Source organism: Oenanthe melanoleuca, chromosome 26 (genome assembly GCF_029582105.1).
Source record: "Oenanthe melanoleuca isolate GR-GAL-2019-014 chromosome 26, OMel1.0, whole genome shotgun sequence".
Classification (NCBI taxonomy): Eukaryota; Metazoa; Chordata; class Aves; order Passeriformes; family Muscicapidae; genus Oenanthe; species Oenanthe melanoleuca.
This window is the reverse complement of record NC_079359.1, coordinates 1,607,389-1,631,977: the sequence shown is the minus strand read 5'-3', so window position 1 is coordinate 1,631,977 and position 24,589 is coordinate 1,607,389. Positions and strand designations below refer to the sequence as shown.

The window sequence follows — 24,589 nt, the reverse complement described above, 5'->3', positions numbered from 1 at the left end:
TGGGATGTTCCTGGAAAGCACATTCAGCATCCCACATGGGAATCCTGAGCACCAAACCTGCTGCAGATCCTGCTTTTCTCAACACAAAACCCCTCCATCCCCTCCATCCCCATCCCTGCACTGTCCCCACTTGATAACTGTGGCATTTCTGGCTGGTGCAGGGGAGGGGAGGTGTCTCCATCAATAATCCTCTATTTATTTGAGCAGTGAGCAGGAATGTGCCAGCAGACTAAACACTGGCTGCTCCCCCTGCACCAGGGGCTGCCCCAGCCCTGCCCAGGGCCCTGCCAAGAGTGCTGGGGCCAGGCAGAGAGGGGGAGCAGCAATCCTGGCCTGCAGCTTTCTGTGTGGGTGTTAAAGAAATTATTTTTATTGTAATCAAGCTTGGAACGTGCTGCTCACACAGGGGGATTGTTGTTTTCTCTCTTTGTTTTCCCTCTGCCTTTTTCCACTGATTTTCTCTCACCAGCCTGTGAACATTTTGCTCTCCACTCCCAGATTTATCCTCCCTATGAGATGGAGCAGCAATTTCACTTTTTAGATTGGGGTTGAAGCACAGAGGGGCTGTGTGACCCATCCTAAGTCACACAGGGAATCTGGGAACCCCCAAAGCCTCAGTCCCAGAGCCAAGGGCCATTCTTCACTTCCCTGCTGTCCAGGCTGATGCCCCAACGAGGAGAATGAGAGCAGAGAAGTCACAGGGTGTGGTTTGCAGTGCCAGGTGTGTTATGAAGACCCCATCAATGTGGGCACCACCTTCCCAAGTGCAGCTGTTGCTGTGGAGTGAACCTTTGGAATGGATCAAGGTCCAGGAGAAGCTGATTGCAGAGCACAAAACCCCTTTGGAAGCTGCAGAAAATTCCCTGAGGAGGATGCTCCTGGCAGGGCACACAGGTGTGCTGGGCACCAGGGCTGGGCTCTGGGAGCTCTGGGAGCTCTGGGAGCTGCTCTTTCCCTGCAGAGCAGCTGCAAGTGGCCGTAGCCAGGGGCATTCTCCAGGCTTGGCTGAGCAGGGCTGATCCTTCCTGGCAGCCCTGCAGGTGCTTTTCGTGTGAGCTGTCACTGCCAGGCTCCACCTGGGAGTATTTATAGACTCTGGGAACTTCCTCTCTTCCCTGCAAACCTCCTGACACTCTGGAAGAGCCAAACTTCTGGGTTTGGTGGTAAAAAAAGCAAAGCTCAAGGCGGGGTTTGGCTGTTCCTGCCTGTCCTGGTTTGAAGGGTGGGTGTCTGCCAATAAAGAGAGAAGCTTCTCCTTGAAATGGAGTCTGCTTGGGCTGAGGGGCTGTGGGGAGCATTTCCCCCCAGTCTGCTGCAGTAAGGACAGCACTCAGCACTGGGGATGTTTCCTTTGCCTCCTGCAGCTGTTTTGGGCTTTTCCCCATCCATTCAAGTCACTCACAACTGTCAGTGCCTTGGGTGCTATTAATACTTCCCTATGAACTGGGTTCTGAGTATTTTTATTTTTATTTTCATAGTGGAGGAGCCAGGGCAAGGATGGGGTTTAACAAATATCTCCTCCCTGTGTGGCTGGGCCTCGGTGAGAGCAAGCAGGCAGCGCTGCCCACAAAAACAATTGGCTCAAAATCCATCCAAAAAAGAGCTGAACCACACTTTTATTTGGAGAAGCTGTGCCAGAAACAGCATTCCCGTGCCTGCAGAGAGGAGAGGGCAGGCTCCAGGCAGTCACAAAGGAGCTGGGTTTTTCCATTTTAGGGCTTTGCATGGTCCAGGCTGGTGGCCTGGGAGCCAGCTCGTCCCTGGCACCTCGTCCAAGCAGGATGCTGGAGGAAGTGTTGGATTTGGAGGATAAAACCTCCCTGAGAGGCAGCACAGGGCACTGGGGGCTGGGTTTAGGCTTTGTTTGGGTGGTGCAGAGATCCAGAACAGCCAGATCCCATCCAAAAAGGACCTTGAGCCTCCAAAGGGAGTAAGGGGATCTCAGAACCACAGAATTCCCTGAGCTGGGAGCCACCCACAGGGAGCACTGAGTTCTTGATCACTCACCCTGCACAGGACACCCCAAAACCCCCCCTGTGCCTGAGGGCAATGCCCAGATGCTGAGTTTGGGCTCTTTTAGGGGTATTTAAGCCACAGCAGGATTCTGAAGCTGTGGCACCAGAAGCAGTGGCTCACTGTCCCTCCCTCCCTGGCTCCAGGGCAGAGGGTGCTGTGGAAGTGTCCAGGGGCTGGGTATGGATGCTTTGGGGCTCTCCCTGTCCCTGCAGGGGTGCAGGGGAGTCACTGGAGCAGAGAGAGCCCCAGAGCAGCCCCTGGGTCCCTCCTGTGGTGCCTGTGGGATGGAGAGCAGCACTGCCCGTGAGATCCCAGCTGGATCTCACTCCCCACCCCTCCCTCGCTGGATGTGCTCCCCATGCCTGACCAGACATTTTCCTCAGATCAAACTGCCACGGTTTGATGTGGGGTTGGTGCCCTGATGGGGTCACAGCCCCGAGGGATGGCACAAGAGGGGCTGGAGGCTCCTCCTGAGCTCCCTGCTGTCTTTGGGTGCAGAGCAAGGTGTGTAGGCTCCAGGCTAGGTTGTGTAAATCTCATTAAAAAGCCATTCCCAGCTAATGAAACCCTGGGAGAGAGGGATTTGGCTCCCCAGCCCTCAGCCTTGCAGCAGAGGCTGGAATAAATCCATCTCCACTTGTGTGTGGGCTGCTCTGCCCTCTCCCCCAGCACGGGGGAGTTTTACTGGGAGAGCAGCCCCAGGTCAGGATTTGGTGCATCTGCACCTCAATAATTTCAGGTAATAATTATCTTCTCTTGAAGAAACAAAAAACAAACAAACAAACAAACAAACAAAAAGCCAAAACTGCCAGGCAAAGAAACCTCACCTGGCCTTTAATCCTCGTGCAGGAAGGGAGAGCAGCCATGTAAATAATTCTGCCTCCCCCTGCAGCCTGCTGGGCTCTGGGTATTAATTCCAGGGGCCAGAGCTGTTAAGGAAAGCTGTGAAACCAGGGATCTGAGATAAATGCTCCTCATCTCGTTTGTGTGGCCGGGATGCTCCTGCCACAGCCACGGATCCCACTCGGGGTCATGTTTGTTTGGCTGTGCCTTTATTGCTCTAAGTGTGAATTTAGCAGCTCCTACCGGGTGAAATACGATTGTCTTTGTGCTCCAGGGCCAGGCTGGGCTTTGCTGAACTTGTGAGAGCAGCTGCTGCAATATTTGGGTTTATTAACAGAGACAAGGCAGAGACACAGCCCTGGGCTTCAGCTGCTGGATTTGTGCCCAGATCTGTCCCTTCTCTGGGTTTGGGGTGATTTGGACACCCAGGGCTGGCTGCCATCCCCACCCTGTGACCCTCCTGCCCAGCCCATCCTTGTGCCTCTCTTCCCTGCAGGCCCTGAGGCAGGAATTGCTCTGCTCTCTGCTTTCTCTTGATTTATCTGCTTTTTCCTCACCCGTCTTGCCTTTCTCCCCTTTATATATCCACATATCCATATACCTATCTCCCAGTATATTTATCCAACAACTGAGATGCAAACCCAGCAGTGTGGAGGCATCCAGGCCCATCTGGGACAGCACAGGCTGCTGGAAATATTTCAATAATTTTGCATTTCCTTTCCCCCTGCCTGTCCCAAAGAACACAGGGGTATCCTGTGCATGTAATGAAGTCTCTGAAGGCTTGAAAAATATTTCTTTTCTGCCTCTAACTAATCTTTTTTAATGCTTGACAGCGCCATGTTCTGTAATTGAATGCATTTTATTTAGAAAATAACATTTAGTGCCACTTTGGATTTCCAATTATTCTTCAATCGGACTTTGAGGGCCTGATGTCTTTGTCACTTGGATGTGTGCAAGAGATGGCAACATCAGAGCAGACAACAGCAAATTATTTCCACTACTGATTACTAGGCTTGGGAGGAAAATATGCAGGGACAAATTTAGTCTCAGCATAAATGTATGAAAATGAGTTAAAGCGTTGCAGCAGCAGCAGCTCTGTGCTGTAACTCAGTGTGGATGGGAAGAACCAGCCTGGCTCAGCCTGGCAACACCCAGGGAGTCTTTGGGAGGAAGGGAAGGGAGAAAACCTGCAAGGAATGGGAGCTGCAGTGATCCCAGCTGGATGTGTCTGTGCTGCTTGGGATGGGCTCTGAGGGCCCATTTATCTATCCCATTTTATTTATCCCCAGATAAATAAACAAATCCATTTCAAACCCCCAAATAACTGCCTGCAAAAGGAGGAGCTGCCTGCTCCCACCTCCTGGGTGCCCTTTGTGCTCTGACAAGACTCAGGGAAGGTTTAGGGTGGATATTGGGAAAAGGTTCCTCCCCCAGAGGGTGCTGAGCACTGCCCAGGGAATGGGCACAGCCCCAGAGCTCCAGGAGAGTTTGGACACCGTTCCAGGGATGCCCAGGGTAGGATTTTGGGGTGTCTGGATCCTTGTGGGTCCCCCCAGCTTGGGATATTCCAGGATTCTCTGATCCTTTTCCTGCCTGTACAAAGCACTGGTGAGGCTCTGCTGTGCCCAGTGGAATTCCACAGCCTGGGAATGCAGAGAGTAGCAGGATGTCCCTGCTGGTCTAAATCTGCTCTTGGAGTCTAATCCATCCCTCCAGGGCTCCTCTTTAGCCTTGAGACAAGTCTGGCACCTTATCACAGGCTGAGATGCCCAAGGTTACCATGGGCAGGCCAGCCCAGCTCTGCCTTCCCTATGGGAAAGCAAAATGCATTGTCAGAGCAGTGAACTGGGAGAATCCAGTGAATTTCCCAACGTTAACAACACGTTAAACTTGAGCCCAAACTGATTGGGTGTGCATGGAGGGGGAGAATCACTTTAGAGTGGCCGAGCCTTGTGTTCTGGCAGCTCTTTGTGCTCCCTGGAGCTCGGCTGTGTTCTCTCCTGGGTTTTCCCTTGGTTCTCACTGACTGTCCATGTGTGGTAACAGCCCCTGCCATGGGACTCTGGGCTGAGAGCTCATTTCCCTCAGAACTGGGGAGTTTGGGATATGCTTAGGAGGGCTCGTTCCTCACGCTGGTGGTCAGGTTCCTAAATTATTTCTGACAGCGGCATGTAACGATACACAAATGGGAAAGTGATGGAGTAGCAGAAAATTGACTGGCAAGGACAGCGGGATGGAGCTGAGAGCGATCCTTGCTAAAAAGCCGTGGAGACTGCAGAGTGTTCCTGGAGCAGACACAAAGCAGGGCCCTCCCCAGGCTGTGATACCACTCTGTGACCTTTAAAGCCACTCCAATGCTTTGGATTTTCAAGGCTCTATAAAATTACACAAACCGGCCGTGCCTGGGATGCTCCTCCCAGGTTTCTGCAGTGTTTGAACAATTTTGAGAGCCCTGGATAGCTCAGAAATGGGGAACTGAGGGTTGCTGGTGTTCCTGCCCTGTGTGCAGCAGGTCTTTGTGGCTGTGGAGGTTTGAGCAGGGTCTGGGATGGCTGTGCTGAGTCTCCCCGGCATTGCCACAGAGCTCACCTGGAAAGGCAGCATCCCATGGGACGTGGGCTCTGAGGGATGAACCCTGCAGCTCTGCCAGCCAGGATTCATAAATCCTAGAGTATGGAAGGGACCCACAAGGATCATCCAGTCCAAATCCCGCGCAGACACCCCAAAATCCACCCTGTGCATCCCAGGGGGTGGTGTCCAAACACTCCTGGAGCTCTGGCAGCTTTGGGGCTGTGCCCATTCCCTGGGGAGCCTGGGCAGTGCCCAGCACTCTGGGGACTGAGGAGCTGGAAAGGCAGGCAGAGGGAACGGCACTGAAGGAGGCAGAGGGGCTGGATGGCATCGCTGGGTGCCCAGCCCCTGCTCCGGGCAGGATAATCCTGTCAGGCACACGCGAGGTGCGGGGCAGAGCCGGGCTTGGGCCATTGAAGCGACGCCCGCGTGTGCCAAGAAAACAAACAGAAAGGGCCAGTCAAAGCTTTTCAGTGTCACTGACACCCTCGGACGTGCCAGAGCCGGGAACAAAGGCGGCATTGAGGCACAGCCCAGCCCGGGAGGCTGCAGGGACAGGCAGATGCGGGGCTGTGCCCACCCTGCTGCGCCAGGTGGGTGGCAGGACACGGCCTGGGCTCGTTCCTCAGCAAGGAGGGCAAGCTGAACGTGGCCACCACGTCCCCCTGCGTGCCAGGGGTGGCAGGGGCCAGGCACTGAGGGGGTTCTGTAGGGACACAGCAGAACATTCCTGCTCCCTGCGCACAGGCAGCAGGCAAAGGCCGCTCCAGCTCTGCCCCCGAGGTGGCAGGGGATGGGTGGCTTTGGGACACTGGCCCAGAGTGACACAGAGTGCTGCCAGGATTTGGAGCACACCTGTGCCCTCCAAAATGCCAGGCAGGGACCTTCAGCCCATCAGGCTCTGGGGAGGGGCAGCCTGGGGATGGACACAGGGCACTGGTGTGGGGATGGACACAGGGCAATTGTGTGGGGATGGACACGGGGCACTGGTGAGGGGATGGACACGGGGCACTGGTGTGGGGATGGACACGGGGCACTGGTGTGGGGAAGGGCAGCCTGGGGATGGACACAGGGCACTGGTCTGGGGATGGACATGGGGCACTGGTGTGGGGATGGACACGGGGCACTGGTCTGGGGATGGACACAGGGCACTGGTGTGGGGATGGACACGGGGCACTGGTGTGGGGATGGACACGGGGCACTGCTGCTGCCCCTCTGCTGTCCCCATTGCACCGCCCTGCCCAGCACTGCTCCCTCACCATAAACTGAGGAAAATGCTTCCTTGGAGTCGAATCCATCCCTTCAGAGCTGTGCCCTGCTGGGCTGGGTGTACCCAGGGTGCCTGTTCCAGCAGGGCTGCAGCTCCCCTTTAATCTCTGGGAATGCACTGTGGGCCTGGGGCATTGCCAGGTGTTGGGGACTGCCAAGTGTGACCCGGCTCTGTGGCTGCTTTGCTCCAACAGGGCAAAGCAAGGGTTAAGCTCAGGGCCTCTCTGGAGAGAGGGAAATAACCCCGGGGACCCCGGCGTCCCTCGCTGTGCTCCAGCTGCCTCCCGTGCATGTGCTGCTCATTTTTCATACTGCACACAGCTGCCGCCAGCAGCTCTGTCCTACCCCTGCTCCTGCCAGTTTTATGAGCAAAGAATAAAGAGGGGGAGCACATAAAGCACCGAGGTTCATTTGCCAATTGTCAGGCTGCTGGGGCGCAGGGACTGAGCCAGGGCGGGCGCCTTTTCATTAGCAGCACTCTTTATTCATCCCCCACGAGCTGAGCCTTTCTGGAGGAAGGGACCTGCTGATGCTCGAGTTATCAGGGGTTTGATTTGCTGGGTGGGATGGGAGGAGCTGCCTTCCCTGGGATCTCTCCCAGGGCATTGCCGTGCTGAGATCGATGCCATGGGCTGGCAGAGCCCAGGGCTGCCCCTCTGCCTTCAGCTGGGTAATTAGGAGCTCAGAGAGGGAAAGAGAGGTCACACATGGAGTGGGACTATTAACCCCATCCCTTGCCAGCCACCCTGCAGAGAAATGCCCTTGGAGCAGCTGCTCCAGTGCTGGGTTCCAGCAGGAAGGGATTTGTCCCCATGGGAAGTTTGCAGCTGACAAACATCATGCCAGGGACCAATTCTGGTCCAGGAGTGATGGTTTCATGTCTTTCACGTGGCAGAAAGAGCCATCCTCGTGGGTCCCTGTGCCCTGCTCCCTGCCAGAGGCAGAACACAGAGCAGGTCATGGATCCACCAGCTCTTCTCTTGGTTTTTGGCATTCCCAAGTTGTCCTTAATGAACCAATCCCTGCAGGTCTGTTCAGTGCCATCCACTTTCAGCCTCCTGGAGCAATGATCCCCCCTTGTTCCCAGCCTCTCTGGGAGCTCAGGGCTACCAGCTCCCACAGCAGCCAGTTAATTTTGTCCTCTCCCATCCCTTCCAAGCCCAGAGCTTTTCCTGGAGCTGCTCTGTAGGTAGGCTCAGCAGCAGTCTGCAGGATCCCCCTCGCAGTCTGTTGGGTCTGTTGCTGCACTGACGCCAGCGATATTTATGGAAATGCATGCAGGAGTTCCTCAGGCTCTGGTGGAGCAGAAATGGTTTCATGGCATGATTTGCCCAAAATGCCGCCGTTCTGAGCGCTGGATCCGCACAGTGAGAGCTGATGTCAGAGCAACGGGGCTGAGGTGGCTTCCAGGGACAAGTGCCTTGGCGTGGCAGCCCTGGGAGCGCTAATGCAGCAGTTCTGGAGCTTGCTCTGAGCTCGGATCAGCCACAGCCCCGGAGCTGCTCTTTGATTCCACATCTCCCAAACAAAGCAGCCCAAGGAGGAGTAGGTAGAGATCAAAGCTGAACCCTTCACCCGACTTCTCTGGCTGCAAAAACCACCCCAGCTTGTGTTTCCCACAAAGGGAGGCCCCTGGTTGGTGCTCCCACTTTCCCAGGGGCGCTTCCAAGCCACAGGAGCAGTGTTTGCTCTGGGAGCAGGGAGGGAGGCCAGGGGGTGTTTAAAGCGCTCACTTGTGGTGGCACCACAAATGAAGTCATGTCCCGAGGGACGGGGATGTTGTGGGGAAGTTCTGATGGGTGAAAACCGCAGTGCTGTGACTCGTGACCCAGCAAAACCCCAAATGGTGTGTTTAAAGTAACCCCAGGCTGGAGCTGTTTCCTTTGCCTCTGTCTTGGCACGCTGCCCTTGGCTCCTCGGATCACTCATCCTGTGGTTAGGGCTGCTCAGGAGTCACCCCAGTCATTAGGAAAGGAATGTTAAAGGGCTGTTGTGTAAACCAACCCCTGTCTGAACAGGCTTCGTTTTCAGTGTAAATCTGCTGCAGGGAATGATTTAACCTTCATCGATTTTTTTTTTGTATTATTTCATTAAGTAAGATTTATATAGGTATAGTATTGGAAAGGTCATCCATCCCCCGAGCCGTGGGAAGAGCTCTGAGCATTCCTCCCTCTCCACTTGGTTGTTTTACCCAGGTTTTGGCTGGGAAAGCACCAAGCCTGGGTTTTGTTGCCTTCCTGGGAAGTGAATTTCTCCCTGCCTGGTACCCAGAGCCCCCTCAGCCCTCCTGCCCCCCACTCCCACACTCAGTGACCCCTCCAGCAGCAGCGTTTCAGCTGGAGCACCTGCAGCTGCTGGGTGGCCTTTCCCCAAGGGATTGCATCTGGAGGGAAGCAGGGATTTATTCCCCTCCTCTCCCCCAGGAAATGTGAGATACGGGATCTGCAGCAGGGCCTGGGCTCTGGGCTCAGGGTCTCCGGATGCTTCACTCTCCTGTACCCCTGAAATGAGAAATCCTCTATCTCTCTTGTTTATTGATATGTGATGAGGATGAGCGAGGGTTTTTTTGCAGATATTAAGATCCTGTAGCAGCAAACATCAGTGGTTTTCCAGCACAGCCTGGGTGTGCTTCCAGTGCTCTTTACCCCACGGCTCTGAGCATCCCCAGCCACCGAGGGCACTCCAGCCTGGCATGGAGCTCCACAGGCTGAGGCAGCAGAGCTGGGAAGGAGCTTTTGCAGCTTTTCTAGCAGCAACCTGCTCTCCAGAGCTTTTCTGAACCCTGACAACAGATGGCTGGGCTGGAGGCTGAGATGCAAGGACAAGGGACTCATGTTGACATTACCTTTACCAGAGTGCCTTTCATCATTAGCATGTAAATGCCAGCAAACACCCAGGAATTATCCATCTATGATCTCTTCATCAGAAGAGGCCTCTGATCAGGTTAATCTCACTTTCCCAGCGTGGAAAGGAGGATGCTGAGCAGCTGTACCCACCAGCAAGGGGAAGTGGAGTGAATTTCTGAGAGGGAAGGATGCTGTGAGCATCGGGTTTGAAGTGCTGTCAGTGATTGCTTTGGCTCTTGCACTGGAATAGCAGCACTGCTGGTGCTGCTGGAGCCTGGTGGGGCTGCTCCTCGGGGCCAGGTGCCCTGGCACACCTTGGGTGGCTGCTGAGCAGCCCAGCTCTGCTGCAGGCAGGAGGGAAGCTCCCAGCCCGGTGCATCTTCCATCCTCTCAGAGATCTCCTGTCCCTCTTGAGAAGCAGAAGCCAAAGCAAGCATGGGGGAGGGTGGAGGAAATGTGTTTTAACAGTAAATACAGCTTTGTTATTTATCAATGCAGAGTAATTGAAGTAATTTCATGTCGGTTTTAAATGCAGCGCCCAGGGATCTAATCTATCTGTCTAATATTAATGGGGAATATTTGCTTGCCTCATTCATTCATTACTGTTTTCATTAAGACTCTAGTCCCATTTAGGAGTCTGTTTGTCATTTTAAACTCTTCTGTTTTATCTTAGCCTGCCACAATCCTTTTTAACAACTTAAGTGAATCCGTGAGTTGCAGGCTGGCAGCTTGGGGGAAGGGGCTCTGCTGTCTGGCGTGTGCTTTTCCTGGGGAGACAGGAGAAACAGACAGCAGGCAGCAGGCTCTGAGCCTCCCTGGGATCCACACCCTGGGGACTCAGGGTTTCACAGCAGAGCTGGGGCTGTTCCTCCCAGCATGGACATCCCTGCTCAGACTCAGCTGCAGTGACTCCAGCTTTGGAGGCTCCATCATTTCCAAGCCAGCCCAGGAAGCTGCTCAGAGCAGGGATGTTGTCAGGGTGTTCTCAGCTGGGTGCTCTGGTTCCTCACACGGTGTGCCCCCCTCTAAGGCACCCCCACCTTCGGGGTATCACAGAATCATGGAATGGTTTGGCTTGGAAGGGACCTTAAAATCCTTCCAGTGCCAGCCCTGCCATGGCAGGGACACCTTCCACTGTCCCAGGGTGCTCCAAACCCCTTGGGCACTGCCAGGGATCCCAGGGCGCCACAGCTGCTCTGTGCCAGCCCTGCCCACCTGTCCAGAATGGAATCTGCTGCCACTGCCCCGTGCCAGGGGCTCTGTCCCTGTCCCTGCTCTCCTCCTGGCCAGCCCCCACACCCTGGAGCCGGGAGGAGCCCAGGGAGCATCACCTGCAGGGCTGGGTGGGCAGCAGGGCTGGGCATCCCTGAGCTGGAGGCGTCCAAGCCTAATTAGAGTCCCAGGGAAGGGGAGCATTGTGCTGTTAATGACTCTCTGGCAAAATGCTCTGACTAAAACAGTAATTTTAATAAGCACAGGCCGATTGTGAGTGTTGGTTGAACACCTAATTACATTGGTTACCGCTCCAAAATGATTCCGAGTTCTATTTTTGCTGTTTTCTCGCCAAATAGAGAGGGGAAGAAGCGCACACTTTATAATTATTCACCTTAATTAATTTTCTGAGCTCCTGGTAAAACTTTTAAGTGCCTGCAGGGAGCACGCCAGGAGTTGCATGGCAGCCAGGACGCAGAGATCGTGGACTGATGCGAGATGAAAGTTTGCTGTGTTGGATTGATCCCCACCTGAGCCCAGAAGTTTTGGAAGGCTGTCCCCCTTTTATCCTGATTAATGAGCTCCCCTGAGGCCTGGGCTGATCAAAGGGCAGTGCTCATCATCAGCTGGTGGCCGTGGCGGGGTGGCCAACATGTCAGGGAGCCACTCGTGGTGGCAGCAGTGATGTCCCCTGGCAGGACGGCAGGGATGTGCCCCTGGCTGCTCCAGGAACATCATCCTGGAACGCAGAGTGAGCTCAAGGGGAGTCCCACAGGAGCAGGGAGCTGTGAGCTGTGCTCCCTGCATGGGGAGCAGCAGGGGAGCTCCTGCCTGGATCACAATCCTGACTTCCAGGAACTCATCTGACCCTTTTAGTGCAGTCAGGAACAAAACCACGGCTCCCCTGAGGTTTTCCAGGGATCCAGGGATGTGGATCCATCACAGCAGAGCCCCGTCCCTGTGGGGGAGACCTTTAGAATCCCATTCCTCGTTATTGGCACATGTGCACCCTCATCACCCCCTTTTCTTGTCGGGGAGAGGTTCTGTGTGTCAGTTCTAAAAGCAGCTGAGTGCTTTGGGTGCCAGAAGAGAAGGATCTGCAGAGCTCTGTCCTCTCTGTGCCACCCCTGTGTGGGGACACCGAGCTGTCACCAGCACCCTGGGGGCAGGAGCAGCTCAGAGGAGCCAGGCAGGAGCGAGTGTCTGCACCTCATCATTCAGTCCATGAATTTTGCTGCATTTGCCACTCCAGAATCTCCTGCGAATTCCTCAGCCAGGTCTGCGCTCCAGATTTTATCCCAGCGCTGAAGGTGAAGGAATTGCTCCCGATCTGGTGTGTGCACGAGGTTTCTGCAGCTCTGGAGGCCGCGGGCACAGGGAGGTGGAGGCGGCAGTTCCCAGCTGCAGCTGGTCCCTGCGAGGCAGGAGGCAGAGCTGGGGCTGCCAAGGCACTTTGGAGCGGGGGCTGTCACACAGAGCTGGCCCTGCTGTGCCAGTCTGAGCAGGGGGGATGCCAGGGTGGGATCCCAAATCCGCTGGAGCTGAGGGATGGACACATCCTGTGCCAGGTAACGGGCACCTGTGCCACTGTCTGAGCAGGAATGGTGAATAATGCAGCAACACACACCTGACTCCTTCCAAGCAGCAGGCAGGAGTGATTTATTGAAAGCCACAGCATTTATATAAGATAGATAGTAAAAAACAAAATTGGTCCAAGAAGGCAACACCTCTTTGAAAACATGCTTCGTGCAAAACATCACGAGACACTCACACGGCTCGGTGCTCAACACCAGGTGTTTATTGGTGTTGTTCTTTCTCCCTTCTCTTGTTTGTCTCTGAGAAAAATCCCCAGCCTGGGAAAGGTCTGAGCTGGAGCTGAGAAAGCCACCAAAAAATCCGGGTTGGATTTTTCCACGAGCCTTCAGCAGTGTCCACATACCTGCCCTGAGCCACTCCTGCACAGGCCCACCCTGCAGCCCAGAGTGTCACTGTCACCTGCCGGGCCAGGGGAGGAGCTGCCAGAGCGAACAGGCCGAGCATCCCACGAGCGCTCACGTGCTGGGGATGCAAACCCATTTCCCCTCCTGCAGGTCTGAACGAGGCTCTGCTGCTCCTGGGAGCGGGGCTGGGATCGCTGCCTGGCACTTTGTTATTCCAACAAACCCCGCTCAGATGTTCCATATTGATGTGATGATTAACTCGAGCCGTGGTGAACCACAGGAAAGCGTTTGTCTGCAGGAGCCTGTGTGCCAGAACATGAGGCTGCTCCGAGCCCTGCCGGGATGCTGGGCCGGATGGATGGAGCAAACTCTGGCTCGAGGACAATTTTCCTGATTGAGCAAGCCTCACTTCGGGATATTTGCTATTTTCTCAGCCTTTCTTGCTTCCCAGAGGAGGCTGTCCTTGCTTTCATCACGTCCCCAGGAGCCTGGCACGGCACAGGGAGGGTCTGAGGGAGCCAAGGAGATGGGGATGTTTGCAGAAGATCTGATCCCTCGCTCGGGAGCGATCCGGTCCCCTGTGCTCCGACACAGCGTGTCCTCCTCAGATGTTAATGAGGTTCTTAGAGCAGCAAAGCCAAGCCCACTGCAGAGGTTGCCTGGATCAGAGTTGAAGGGGCTCTCTCCGCGTGCATCCGCAGCGCTGTAATTAAATAATCCCCTCGTAGCCATGGCAACGTTGTCTCCGTGTCCTCTCCCACTCGCTGCTTCTCTGCCAGAACTTCCCGGTGCTGATTCGGTTCTGACAGCCCGGCGGGGGCTCTGAGAGCCCTCCCTGCTGCGGGGGAGCAGAGCTGCTCCTGCAGGAGCTGGACCAGAGCTGCCCCGAGCCCTCCTGGGGCACAGCGATGGAGGCTGGAGCCATCCCCACCTTTGGGAGCTCCACAGCATCCTGGGGATGCTCCTGTGGTTAGAAGTCCCCCTTTGCCCTCCCCTGTGTGTCCCGGCTCTGCCCCATGGATGCGTTTCCCACATCCCACTCACTCCTGGCCCTTCCACACTCGTTGCTGGATCAGTCTCGCTGTGTCTGAGATCTCCACGAGGCAGGAACAGCAGTTCCAGGTAGGATTTTCCACAGCCTGAGGCAGGTTGCACCCACATCTCTTGCTCAGCAAAGCCAGAGAGTTCCCATCCCTCACGCTGGGTTTTCCTTGGCCAAGGTTTCCAGCAGGATATTCCACCTGGAGCTCTGCGTGGAGGCACAGGAGGAGGAGCAGTGGGAAGAGGAATCTGTCAAACTTTTTACAGCCCTCTGGGAAAGTCTGACTTTATTTTCCCTGTTACCCTGACACATTAATGGCTGCAACTGAGGCACCCTCCTTGCTCCTTCCCACACTTTTTCACATCTCCTGCCCCAGCACAAAGCAGAGTTTCCTCATGAATAAAGGAAAGAATCAAATCTCATTGGAAAGTTCATCAACTTTGGGCTCCTGCTCAGTGAGTGATAGATGGCTTTAATTACACTGAACTAGTTGGCATCTCTACTCCACTCCCCAAAGTCATTAAAAATAGATTTTCTGTTTGAACTCCAGCCCCCTGAGGGGTCTGTGGGCAGCCTGCCGTGGCTCTGAGATGCTCCAGGGGCTGTCTCCAGCCAGGGGAGGTCACAGGCCTGGGCTGGTAGCACGCAAAAGCTGTGGAAACTTTGCTTTGGCTGTTTATTTTAGATATTTATTTATTTATTTATTTATTTATTTATTTATTTATTTATTTATTTATTTTGAGCTGGCTTCTTGCACTGGCTTGCTCTGGCAGCTGGCAGAGTTAGAATCCATGTGTTTTGGAGAGTCCATACTGATTTTTTTTTTTTTTTTTTTTTTTTTTAATTTAATTTTAAATTTATTTTATTTTGCTGATGTTATGGGCCAGGCAGCCAGGGACAGCAATAATGAGGCTTTATGAATGGCTGAGCAGCAGGTTCCTTTTGGCAGGGAGGGAGGAAGAGAGGTGACATTTGGGCTGGGGGGAGCAGGGCTGAGCCCTCAGAGCCAGGAGATCCCCCAGCAGTGCTGGATTCTTGGCTGCTGTCCTTCACACAGATGCTCCTCCAGAGACATTGTTCAAAACCCTCTGCGTGGCTTTTAAAGAATTATCATGTGCAGAAGCCGCAGCTTCTGAGCAGAAAAAGAAACGAAGCGCTCAACATCAAATCATCTCTAATGAACTCTTATTCACATAATTCCAGCCCTCCGTTATTTATAGAGCGCAGCGAGAGCATCCAGCTCCTCACAAACACGAAACGAGCCCTGAGCTGCATTTAAATCACGGGGACAGATCCTGCCAAGCCTCCCTTTGTGGCTACGAGCAGGGCTGGGGGATTTTGGGGCTGTCCTGACCTCCAGGCTCAGAGCTCAGAGTGCTGGGATGATTTTAGGCAAACCCAGTGATCTCCCTGGGGGCTGTGCTGGCTGGTGTCTCCCACAGGGGATGCTGAGAGCCGTGGGATGCTTGTTGGGTTTGAAAAACGCGTGTTTGCTTCTGGTTCTGCAGCACTGGTGTGCACTGGGAAATGCTGGGTGGTCACGGGGGTGGGAGGGGTGTGGGCAGTGTCAGGCATGGAAAAATCCTGGATGGAGCATCCTGGGGGGCTGTTCCTGCCACCAGGCTCCTGGGCTTGCTCCCACCCGCCTGTAAAGTGTTTTTTTGCTCTCAGAAGGGAGAGGCAAAGCAGCAAACAACACATCACCTGTGGCCACTCAAGGTGCAGCCCTGTGCAGCCAGGAATCAAATAATTTCCACCTCTGATCCTGAATTTCTCCTCTCCATTCCTGAAGCTCTTTCCATCCAGGCCACCCCAGCTCTGCCCCTCACACTCCCCATTCCCAGGGTCCCAAACCGAGCCCCACGGGCTCCACCTCGGCCAGAAAACACCAACCCCGCTCTTCCCCGGGCGATTTCTGCTTCAGGAAAAGCTGTTGAGTGGGGCTGAGGAAACAAGAAGAATAGCAGCCCTATTGGTGCCGTGCTCAGAGAGGAACTGGGTTCTCACTGTGTCAACAGCACTTGGCGTGACAGCGGCCGTTGTTTGGGGAGACACTGCTCCTTTCAGAGCGGCTGCTGGGAGCCGGGTGCTGTTGTGACGGACAGAGCCAGAGCCATCCAACAGTTGTTTGAATTCCCAGCCAGTTGCAGGCATCGCTCCTGGGGTGCTGCAGGGAGGATTATCCGCGGCGTTTGACGGGAGTAAAATCACAGAATCGCGGGATGGCGCGGGCTGGAAGGGAGCTTAAAGATCACCTGCACACCTTCCAGGTTGTTCCAAGGTCTGCCCAGCCTGGCTTTGAACACCTCCAGGGACAGGGAGCAGCCTGTTCCAGTGCTCCCAGCCTTACAGGAAGGAATTTCTTCCATGTTTTGTAGAGGGAGCTCCAGACTGGGGATGCAAACCCACCCTGCTGCTGGAGGTGGCAAAGGATGGGTTGGAAAGGTTAAAGCGGTTTAAAATGCTGGAGGTGGCAAAGGACGTGTTGGAAAGGTTAAAGTGGTTAAAAAGGTTAAAAATGTCTTTGCTGGAGCCAAGCAGTGACCTGTGGTTAGAGCTTGGTGTCGTTTTGAAGCCTTTGGGGGTTTCAGTGCTGGTTAATAGGTCAGGACTGTGCTGCACCTCAGCATCAGGCAGGACCTTCCTTGTGTTCTGTGAGGGGTTTACAGCAGAGTTTGGGGCTGTTCCTACCTGTGCTCCCCTCTGTGGCATCCCTGGGGTGGGAAGGAATCCATCCTGTGGCATGGAAGGGACAGGAACCCCCAGTTCAGGGTCAGGCCTGGGGACCCAAGTGGCTGCTGCTGGGAGGGCTCAGAGTGGCCACAGCCGTGAAACACCCACCCAGACTAAACAAGCTGCCAAAATCCCCGAGATTTCTTCCCTGCAGCAGCTCCCCCGCGGGAAGGGTGAGGCAGCAAAGCGCAAATCAGGAGGAGAGGGCTCAGCTGCAGCCCCGGGGGAGGCTCTGGCCAGCGCTGGTGCCACCGTGGGAGCCTGGCTGGGGCTCTGCGTGCCCAGGACTCACCCAAGGGACGGGCTGAGCTCATGTCTCAGTCTCCAGCAATTCCAGCTCTTGGATGCTGGAACGAATTCACTCCATCGCGCGGCTCTGGGGCTGCTCTGGCTGAGCTGGGCAGGCAGCACTGAGTGTGTGTGGTTCCCTTGCAGGTGTCCCGGGTGCCTGTGGAGTCCTGTGAGCAGTACACGACCTGCCAGGAGTGCCTGAGCTCGGGGGACCCCCACTGCGGCTGGTGCTCCCTCCACCACATGTAAGTCCTGGGCTGGTGATTAAAGTCCAGCCTTTCCCGGTGATAAAAGCAGCTCTCAGAGCTGCCCAGTGCCTCCCACGCCAAACAAATGAGGCTGAAGTTGTTAAATCCGTTTTTCTCTCCTTTGGACGTTCCCTGCATTGCAGCTCAGGTTCTACTGGAGATCCCTGAGCTCCCGGGGAGAGGTGAAGGAAAATCAGCTCCTGCTTCAGGAGCAGGGGGCAGGGTGATGTGGGCACGATGGAAAACCAGAATTTGAACTGGTGGGGATGGAGGCCTGGTGGTTTTCACACTCTCCTGGTGTTCTGCACCCTCCTGCTCTTTGCCCAGGCTGAAAATCCCAAATAACGTGGGATTTTTAAAGGCAACAGCAGATGTGATGCTGTGAGTGGGGCTGTGCTCCCAGCATGGAGAAAGCCCCAGGAGGGAGATTTAAATCCTGCAAGGGGAGGTTTGAGCTGCTCAGGGGGTCCCAGCTCCAGCCATTCCCGGGGGGACCCAGCAGCAGGGCTGGGAGCTGGCAGCCCCCTCCCACCGCCAGGCACAAAGGGCTGAGGGTGCTTTTCTCCAGGGGAACTCCAGGAAATTCTCTCTGCATTCAGGAGGTGTCTGTGCCCTTCCTTTCTCTGCCCTGCCATAATGACGAGCACTTCCTAAGGCGGAAGGGAGACACGGGGCACAGGAGCCTGGAGGAGGCTGGAGCAGGGGAATAGAAATCCCTGCGGCCCCGTGCCAGCTCCCTTAGTGCAGGGAGAGCGGGAGGTGGGGGAGGCAGAGCTCAGGACCCGCTCTTGGCCACTTGCCCGAGGAGCAGGTGCTGGGGGGAGCTGCAGGCTCCTCCGCAAATCCGGCCTGGACTCGGGGCTCTGGGGGGCACAGCAGCTCCCACAGCGGGTTTGGGTCAGGGCCACGCTCAGGGAGGTGCAGGAGGAGCAGCTCAGCCCCTGAGCATCCCACAGGCTCCTCTCGGGGAGGTACCAGCAGAGCTCTGAGCGTCCCAGGGCACTCTGGGCATCCTTTGGGGTTTTTTAGTTTTTTTTTTCCTTTTCCAAGCCAGCCCTACAGCTGAGCCACCCTTTGTGCAGTCATTCAGAAGGGAATTATTTCCATCCCTTGGGCTCTGCCCCCTGTGCTGGGGGCCCTGGTGCTGCTCCTCTCAAGGATCAGCGAGCACTTCCCTCATGCTAATGAGCTGAATCTTCACAAGCCACCTGGGAAGCAGGTAAAGGTTGTTATCTTCATTTTGCAGAGACAAAACCCTCAATGACAAGAGGAGAGAAAAGTGTCGTTTCCTCTGCCCTTTTGGCCGTGACATTTCAGCATTACCCCACTCCCAAGAAGGGCTCCTCACCAAAGGGATTTCTCAACTCTCCCTCCAAGCACCTGCACTTTGGAGCACTGATCGTTTTTTAGCTTTTTTTTTTTTTTTTTTTTTAAGCTGTAAATAATTGAGTTTTTCTTGCTGTTCCTCATCTTTGTTTGGAGTCCCCAAGTGCTGGAGTGTTTGTATTTAATTTGTATTTAATTTGTCATCTCTCCCCTTTCGTTCTCACCTGTTCCTGCTTCCAGCTGCTCTGTGAAGGGTGCTGGCTCAGGGAGGGATGCTCACACTGTGTTTAGGGAAGGCTGAAAGTGTGAGGGGTGCAGGAGGAGGTGGTTTGTACATTCTCTGCATGAACAGAGGGATCCTTTGCTCTTTGGGAGCCATCAGAGGCCTCCAGGAGATTGTTCCAGGATCTCTCCAGCCCAGTGGGATCTGAAGCCTGCAAGACTTCCCCGTGCTGCTCTCTACAAGTGTGTTATTGTCTCCAGGCCTATTTATCTCTGTTGGGGCTGTTGCCATAAATAGGATGATAAAAAAGAGCCATTCCAGCAAGTCAATGAGATAAAGGCTCCAGTCAAGAGCTCACTTTAGGGCTATCTTAGAGATTCACTTAAACCTCGATATGTCTTCCTCTGGCACCATTCATATTTAGCTCCTTTATGCTCCAAAGGAAAAGGTACAAAAGGGAGAGGCTGAGGAGAGCAGCCCCAGCGTTTGTTGGGGATCACGGGGGTGGTTTGGAAAGGGAAAATGGAAACCTCCCTTACCTTCATCTAAAGCAAACAGCCTCACTCCCACTGCTCCACAGAATCCCACAGGCACCTCAAAGGCGAGTTTGTCACCTGCACCCACGGAGGGGGGTGGAAGGAAAGGATTTTCCCCAAGTGACACAAACCAGGAAATCCTGGAGGGATGCCAGCAGCGCAGGTTTGGAGCACTGATGGTCCTCCCTTGGTTCCCAGAGGGGGAACAGCTGGTTTCTCTCTGCTCCAAGGACACCTGCACTAGAGAACAGGGATAGGGAGCACAGGGACGCCAGGAGCAGTCCCACCACCCTGGCATGCTCAGAGCCTTGATTCCTGCTGCTGGGAATGGGAAGGAGCAGGGAGCTCAAGGCATGAGCAGCAGCCAAGCACAGCTGGCAGCAGCTGGAAGCTCCCCCATCCCTGGCCATGTCTCACCCTCGGCTCCAGGAGGAGATGATTAGTGAGCAGTGTGGTTTTAATTAGGACAGAGACATCATCCTGTCCCTGCCTGTCACTGCTTTCTGGTTTAGTTTGTGTGCAATGATGAGTCCACGGCTCACCCCACACCCCCAGCACCACCAGCACACGGGACTGGCAGCTCTGTGCTGTGTCCCAGTGCAGGAATCACTCATGGGATACTCAGACTGCTGTTTTTGCTGATCACAGAATATTTTCCAGCACCCTTTGGTCCCGGTGCGGGGCATCACCCTCTCCTGCTGTGAGCATCTCCCGGGGTTTGGGGCTGTGCTGTGCCCTGGGTGGGGTTCTCAGTGCTCCTGTGCCGCAGGTGCTCCCCGAGGGACCGGTGTGAGCGGGCAGAGGAGCCGTTCCGCTTCGCGGGGAGCATCCGGCAGTGCCTGAGCGTGGCCGTGCAGCCCAGCAGCATCTCCGTGTCCGAGCACAGCCTCCCGGTGAGCAGGGCGGGGCGGGGCGCACTGCGCCCTCCAGCCTTTCCCCTGCCCCTCTGGCACAAGTGTTTTCTCATGAAGTCACGCTCGCAGAGGGACAGGGGAGCCAAGGGGTCACCCGAGCCGGAGGGGGGGTGGCAGCAACAAATTCCCCTTCCCCTGGTGCCTCAGCTCACATTTCCCTGGTTCCTGTAGCTGCTGAAAGGAAAGGCTTTGTTTCCCAAAGTCTCCTCTGTGAGCTGTGCTCAGGCCTGGCTCTCCGAAGCTTCCCAGCTGTTGCTGCAGAGCCCCCCACGCCCCTGTGGCAGCTGGTCCTGCTGCCTCCCCTCCTGCCCCCAGCCCCCCGTGTAAAAACCGTGTGGGGAGAGGGGACTCAGCCCTGCAGGCACTGGTTTGCAATGGGGACACTGCCCAGATGTGGTGGGGACAGCCCCAGATGTGGTGGGGACACTCCCAGATTTGAAGGGGACACCCCCAGATGTGGTGGGGACATTTCCAGATGTGATGGGGACATTCCCAGATGTGACGGGGACACCCCTAGATGTGATGGGGGCACCCCCAGATGTGAAGGGGACATTTCCAGATGTGGTGGGGACATTCCCAGATGTGGTGGGGACACTCCCAGATGTGCAGGGGACACTGGGCACTTGCTCCTCATTCGTGCAGTGGGGAGGGAGGTCAGGGGTTTGAGCTCAGGGGTTTGGGGACGGTCCCTGCTGCTCTCAGGGTCCTGGCACAGGCACTGAGGGTGGCAAAGCTTCTGTAGAGCAGCCAGGGGACAAAAATCTGCCATTGCCACCACTGCAGCACCCCAGGGCTCAGCAAGGTGGGTTTGTACCCATAAAGAACATCCTTGCCTTCCTTTCTCCTCCTCCCTTCCCCATGAAAGGGCAGCTGGCCCAGCTGTGGGCAGGTGGGTGATTTGAGGGGGTGGTTTCAAGCCAGGACTGGGGATTTGGGGGAGCTTTGGGCAGCTCTGGCTGCTCACAGCTCTGCTTTGCTCCCTGCTGTCCCTGCTGCAGCTCAGCCTGCGGGTGAGTGATGCTCCAGACCTGAGTGCTGGTGTCAGCTGCCTCTTCGGGAACCTGAGCGAGGTGGAGGGGCAGGTGTCGGGCAGCCAGGTGGTCTGTGTGTCCCCAGCAGCCAAGGACGTCCCTGCCATCCCCGTGGATCAGGGTGAGTGTGACCCCTGGGCAGGGCAGCTTGGGGAGGATGGCCTGAGCCTTTGGGGAAAATTCCTGCTGCTGTCAAAGCCTCTTGAGCCCAGGGAGCTGCACCCCGAGGAAATGCACCCCACACGGGGCAGGGTGGGCTGGCAGCAGGCAGCAGGGTGGGCTCACCCTGTCCTTCCTCCCTGCCTGTGCTCCAGACAGCTCCCAGGGCAGCACAGGAGCCGTCTGTCCCCTCCAGGGTGGCTCAGGGTGGCCAGGAGCTCTCAGCCCTGCCACATCAGGTCAATCTGGGGAGCAGGAATCTCCCCCAGGCCTGGCTCAGCACCACGAGTAGGTGGCTGCAGTTTCTCTGTTGAGCTCCTCATTAATGTCACCACTGTCATATTTTCTCCTCCTGTAACTGAAGCACCACTGGCCTGGAGCTCATTTTCCCCTTGGCTTCCTTCCAGGTGTCTTGGTGATGCTTTTGTGATTCTGAGGCACTTTATGGAGTCTGGGCCTTGGGGAACCTTACCCAGAGCCCCGTGGTAGCAGGGTCAGGATGGGCTTCCCCACAGCAGCCCCAAATGAACAACCTGCTGTTAATTAACCCAGAGCTCCACTGGTGCTTCACTGGTTTCCAGCAGCAGCTCCTTCTCTAGGAGATAATTCTGGGGGATGATGCCCAGGGAAGCTGTGGAGCCCAGTCCCTGGGGATGTTCAAGGATGGGTTTGGAGCAGCCTGGGGTGGTGGAAGGTGTCCCAGCCCATGGGTCTTTGAGGATCCCTTCCAACCCAACCCCTGATTCCACAATCTATTCCTGGGCTGTCTCAGAACAGTCTCACTTTTCATACTGGAGAGTGAATCAGGGAACAGGGCAGGGTTCCAAAACCACTCCAAGGCAGCGTTTCCCCCGTGTCTCGATGCATTTTGCCATCGGGGCTGGTTTTTTGGAGGCATTTCTGGGCCCAGGCACCCGGGGGCTGCAGGGCAGGGCGTGGGTGGGGGCCCTGGTGCTGGGAGATGAAAAGCTGAGCTCGGGGGGCAGCAGATGAGCCCGGGGGTGCTGCTGCTCCCCCTTCCCTCGGGCAGCGCTGACGGGCTCTGCTCTGCACCCCCAGACTGGTTCGGAGTCGTGCTGCAGCTGAAGTCCCGGGAGACCGGCAGGACCTTCGTCAGCACCGAGTTCAAGTTCTACAACTGCAGCGCCCACCAGCTGTGAGTGCTCCTTCCCTGCGCCCCGGCACAGCCCAAATCCTGCCCCAGAGACTGGGGGGTGGGCGCTGGGACCGGCCCGGGGTGGCACAGGTCACAGCACACATGGCCAGGGACAAGGACAAGGGACAAGGGACAAGGGCAGCCCCTGCCCGGGGAGCGAGCTGGGAACAACCTCAGCCTGGCGGGGAACAACCTCAACCTGCTGGTGCCCCCAAGCTGCGCGATCCTGCAACTGAGAGCCGGGATAGAGCCGGGATAGAGCCGGGATAGGGAAGGGATAGAGCCGGGATAGAGCCGGGATAGGGAAGGGATAGGGAAGGGATAGGGAAGGTTCACGGAAGGGAAGGGAAGGGAAGGGAAGGGAAGGGAAGGGAAGGGAAGGGAAGGGAAGGGAAGGGAAGGGAAGGGAAGGGAAGGGAAGGGAAGGGAAGGGAAGGGAAGGGAAGTTACGGGGAAGGGAAGGGAAGGGAAGGGAAGGGAAGGGAAGGGAATGAGGGATGGTGAAGGTGGGATGCTGGAGGAGAGGGTGGGATGCAGGAGGGGATGGTGAAGGTGGGATGCAGGAGAAGGTGAAGGTGGGATGCAGGAGAAGGTGAAGGTGGGATGCAGGAGGGGATGGTGAGGGTGGGAGGCTGAAGGGGATGGTGAAGGTGGGAAGCAGGAGGGGATGGTGAAGGTGGGAGGCAGGAGGGGATGGTGAAGGTGGGAGGCAGGAGGGGATGGTGAAGGTGGGAGGCAGGAGGGGATGGTGAAGGTGGGAGGCTGGAGGGGATGGTGAAGGTGGGATGCAGGAGGGGATGGTGAAGGTGGGAGGCAGGAGGGGAAGGTGAAGGTGGGATGCAGAAGAAGGTGAAGGTGGGATGCAGGAGGGGATGGTGAGGGTGGGAGGCTGGAGGGGATGGTGAAGGTGGGAGGCTGGAGGGGATGGTGAAGGTGGGAGGCTGGAGGGGATGGTGAAGGTGGGAGGCAGGAGGGGATGGTGAAGGTGGAAGGCAGGAGGGGATGGTGAAGGTGGGATGCAGGAGGGGATGCAGGGATGCAGCCCAGGCGTGTGGGAGGCCCAGTGGAGGTTCTGTGGAGGGGCTGAGTTTTGCTGAGGATGGTGGAATCACATCCCCCCAGGCACTGGAAGGCAGCAGACAGCTGGCCAGCCTTAAAAACACATTCACAGACGTGCAGCATTTATGGGTTTCTGTCTGGAAACAAAGCAAGCTGCAGCACTGTGGGCAGGACCTGGCAGCAGCAGGGTGGGGGTGGCAGGGCTGGGAGATCTCCTGGGGCTGGGACACTGCTGGAGTCACCAAGTGCCAGCACAAGGTCACCCCCAACCTTCCTGTGCTGGGATTGAAGCCTCAAGCTCCAGGGCCTTTCCTGCTGCACTTGGAAGAGGGTTTGTGTGTTTGTGTGCTCATGGGCTTGGCTGGCCTCTGGTTTTTCTAGGCAGGCATTCATTTTTAATTTAAATTTTGTTGTGAGCCACAGCACAGAGCAGAGGGATGGGGATGACAGGGAATCCTTCATTCCCCTGTGCTGCCTGTGGGATCCATGTCCATAATCCCAGTGACTGCTGTCCTGCTGCCCCTCATGCACAGCTGTGTCCCCAGCTCCCTGTCCCTCAGTCAGGATGTGCATCCTCCTGGTTTGGGGTCTGCAGGAGGAATGCCATTCCAGGGAGCCCTGTGCTCAGGGAGGAGCTGAGGATTGGATCAGGAGAGGCCACACATCCTCCCTGGGCTGTCAGTGCCTCCCTGTTTGTGCCTGGAGACAAAGTGCTTCCATGTGGTAAATCCTGCAGCACTTAGCTCACTCCAGGCTCGTTATCACAGGGTTCAAGGAGGGCACAGCCAGGAATGAATCACAGCTGGCAAAAAGGAGGCTCAGGCAGCACAGGAGACATCCATTGATCCTGATCTATTGATCTGATCTATTGATGCTGAGCTCTCTGCTGCAGTGCTGGGGTGTGTGGCAGCAGGGCAGCCCTTTGGGGCAGGGTGGAATCTCACACACCCTGGAGGTGACACGGGGAGGGACACGAGGGGTTTGGGATGGCCAGGGGGTCCTGGGGACCCTCCTGTGATGCTGTGACCACATGGCTGGGGTGGTCAGAGCTCAGGGCTGTGGGTTCTGTTTCCCCAGGGAGCTGCAGGTGGGACAAGTGCTAGTAAGGACCTGGTGAGGTGGAGAAAGGAGCAGAGGAGGCAGCAGTCCTTGGGAGAGCTGGGCTGGGGTGAAA

General features: G+C 56.1%; 1 protein-coding gene across 5 annotated transcripts in view; it reads left to right on the top strand.

Annotated features, from left to right (window-relative positions):
* Window positions 1–24,589, top strand: part of PLXNA2 (plexin A2) — a 160,012-nt gene that overhangs the window by 72,504 nt on the left and 62,919 nt on the right. For 4 of the 5 annotated variants that reach the window (XR_008842366.1, XR_008842365.1, XM_056511326.1 and 1 more), the window contains exons 5-8: window positions 16,908–17,008; window positions 19,866–19,989; window positions 21,009–21,162; window positions 22,260–22,356. Coding sequence is in view for 3 of the 5 variants with exons in the window: in XM_056511326.1 (XP_056367301.1) it covers window positions 16,908–17,008; window positions 19,866–19,989; window positions 21,009–21,162; window positions 22,260–22,356 (476 nt within the window). In the remaining 2 variants the exon portion in view is untranslated. Of the gene's footprint in view, window positions 1–16,907; window positions 17,009–18,257; window positions 18,576–19,865; window positions 19,990–21,008; window positions 21,163–22,259; window positions 22,357–24,589 lie in introns of those variants that run through there. The other variant, XM_056511329.1, reaches the window with a different exon arrangement.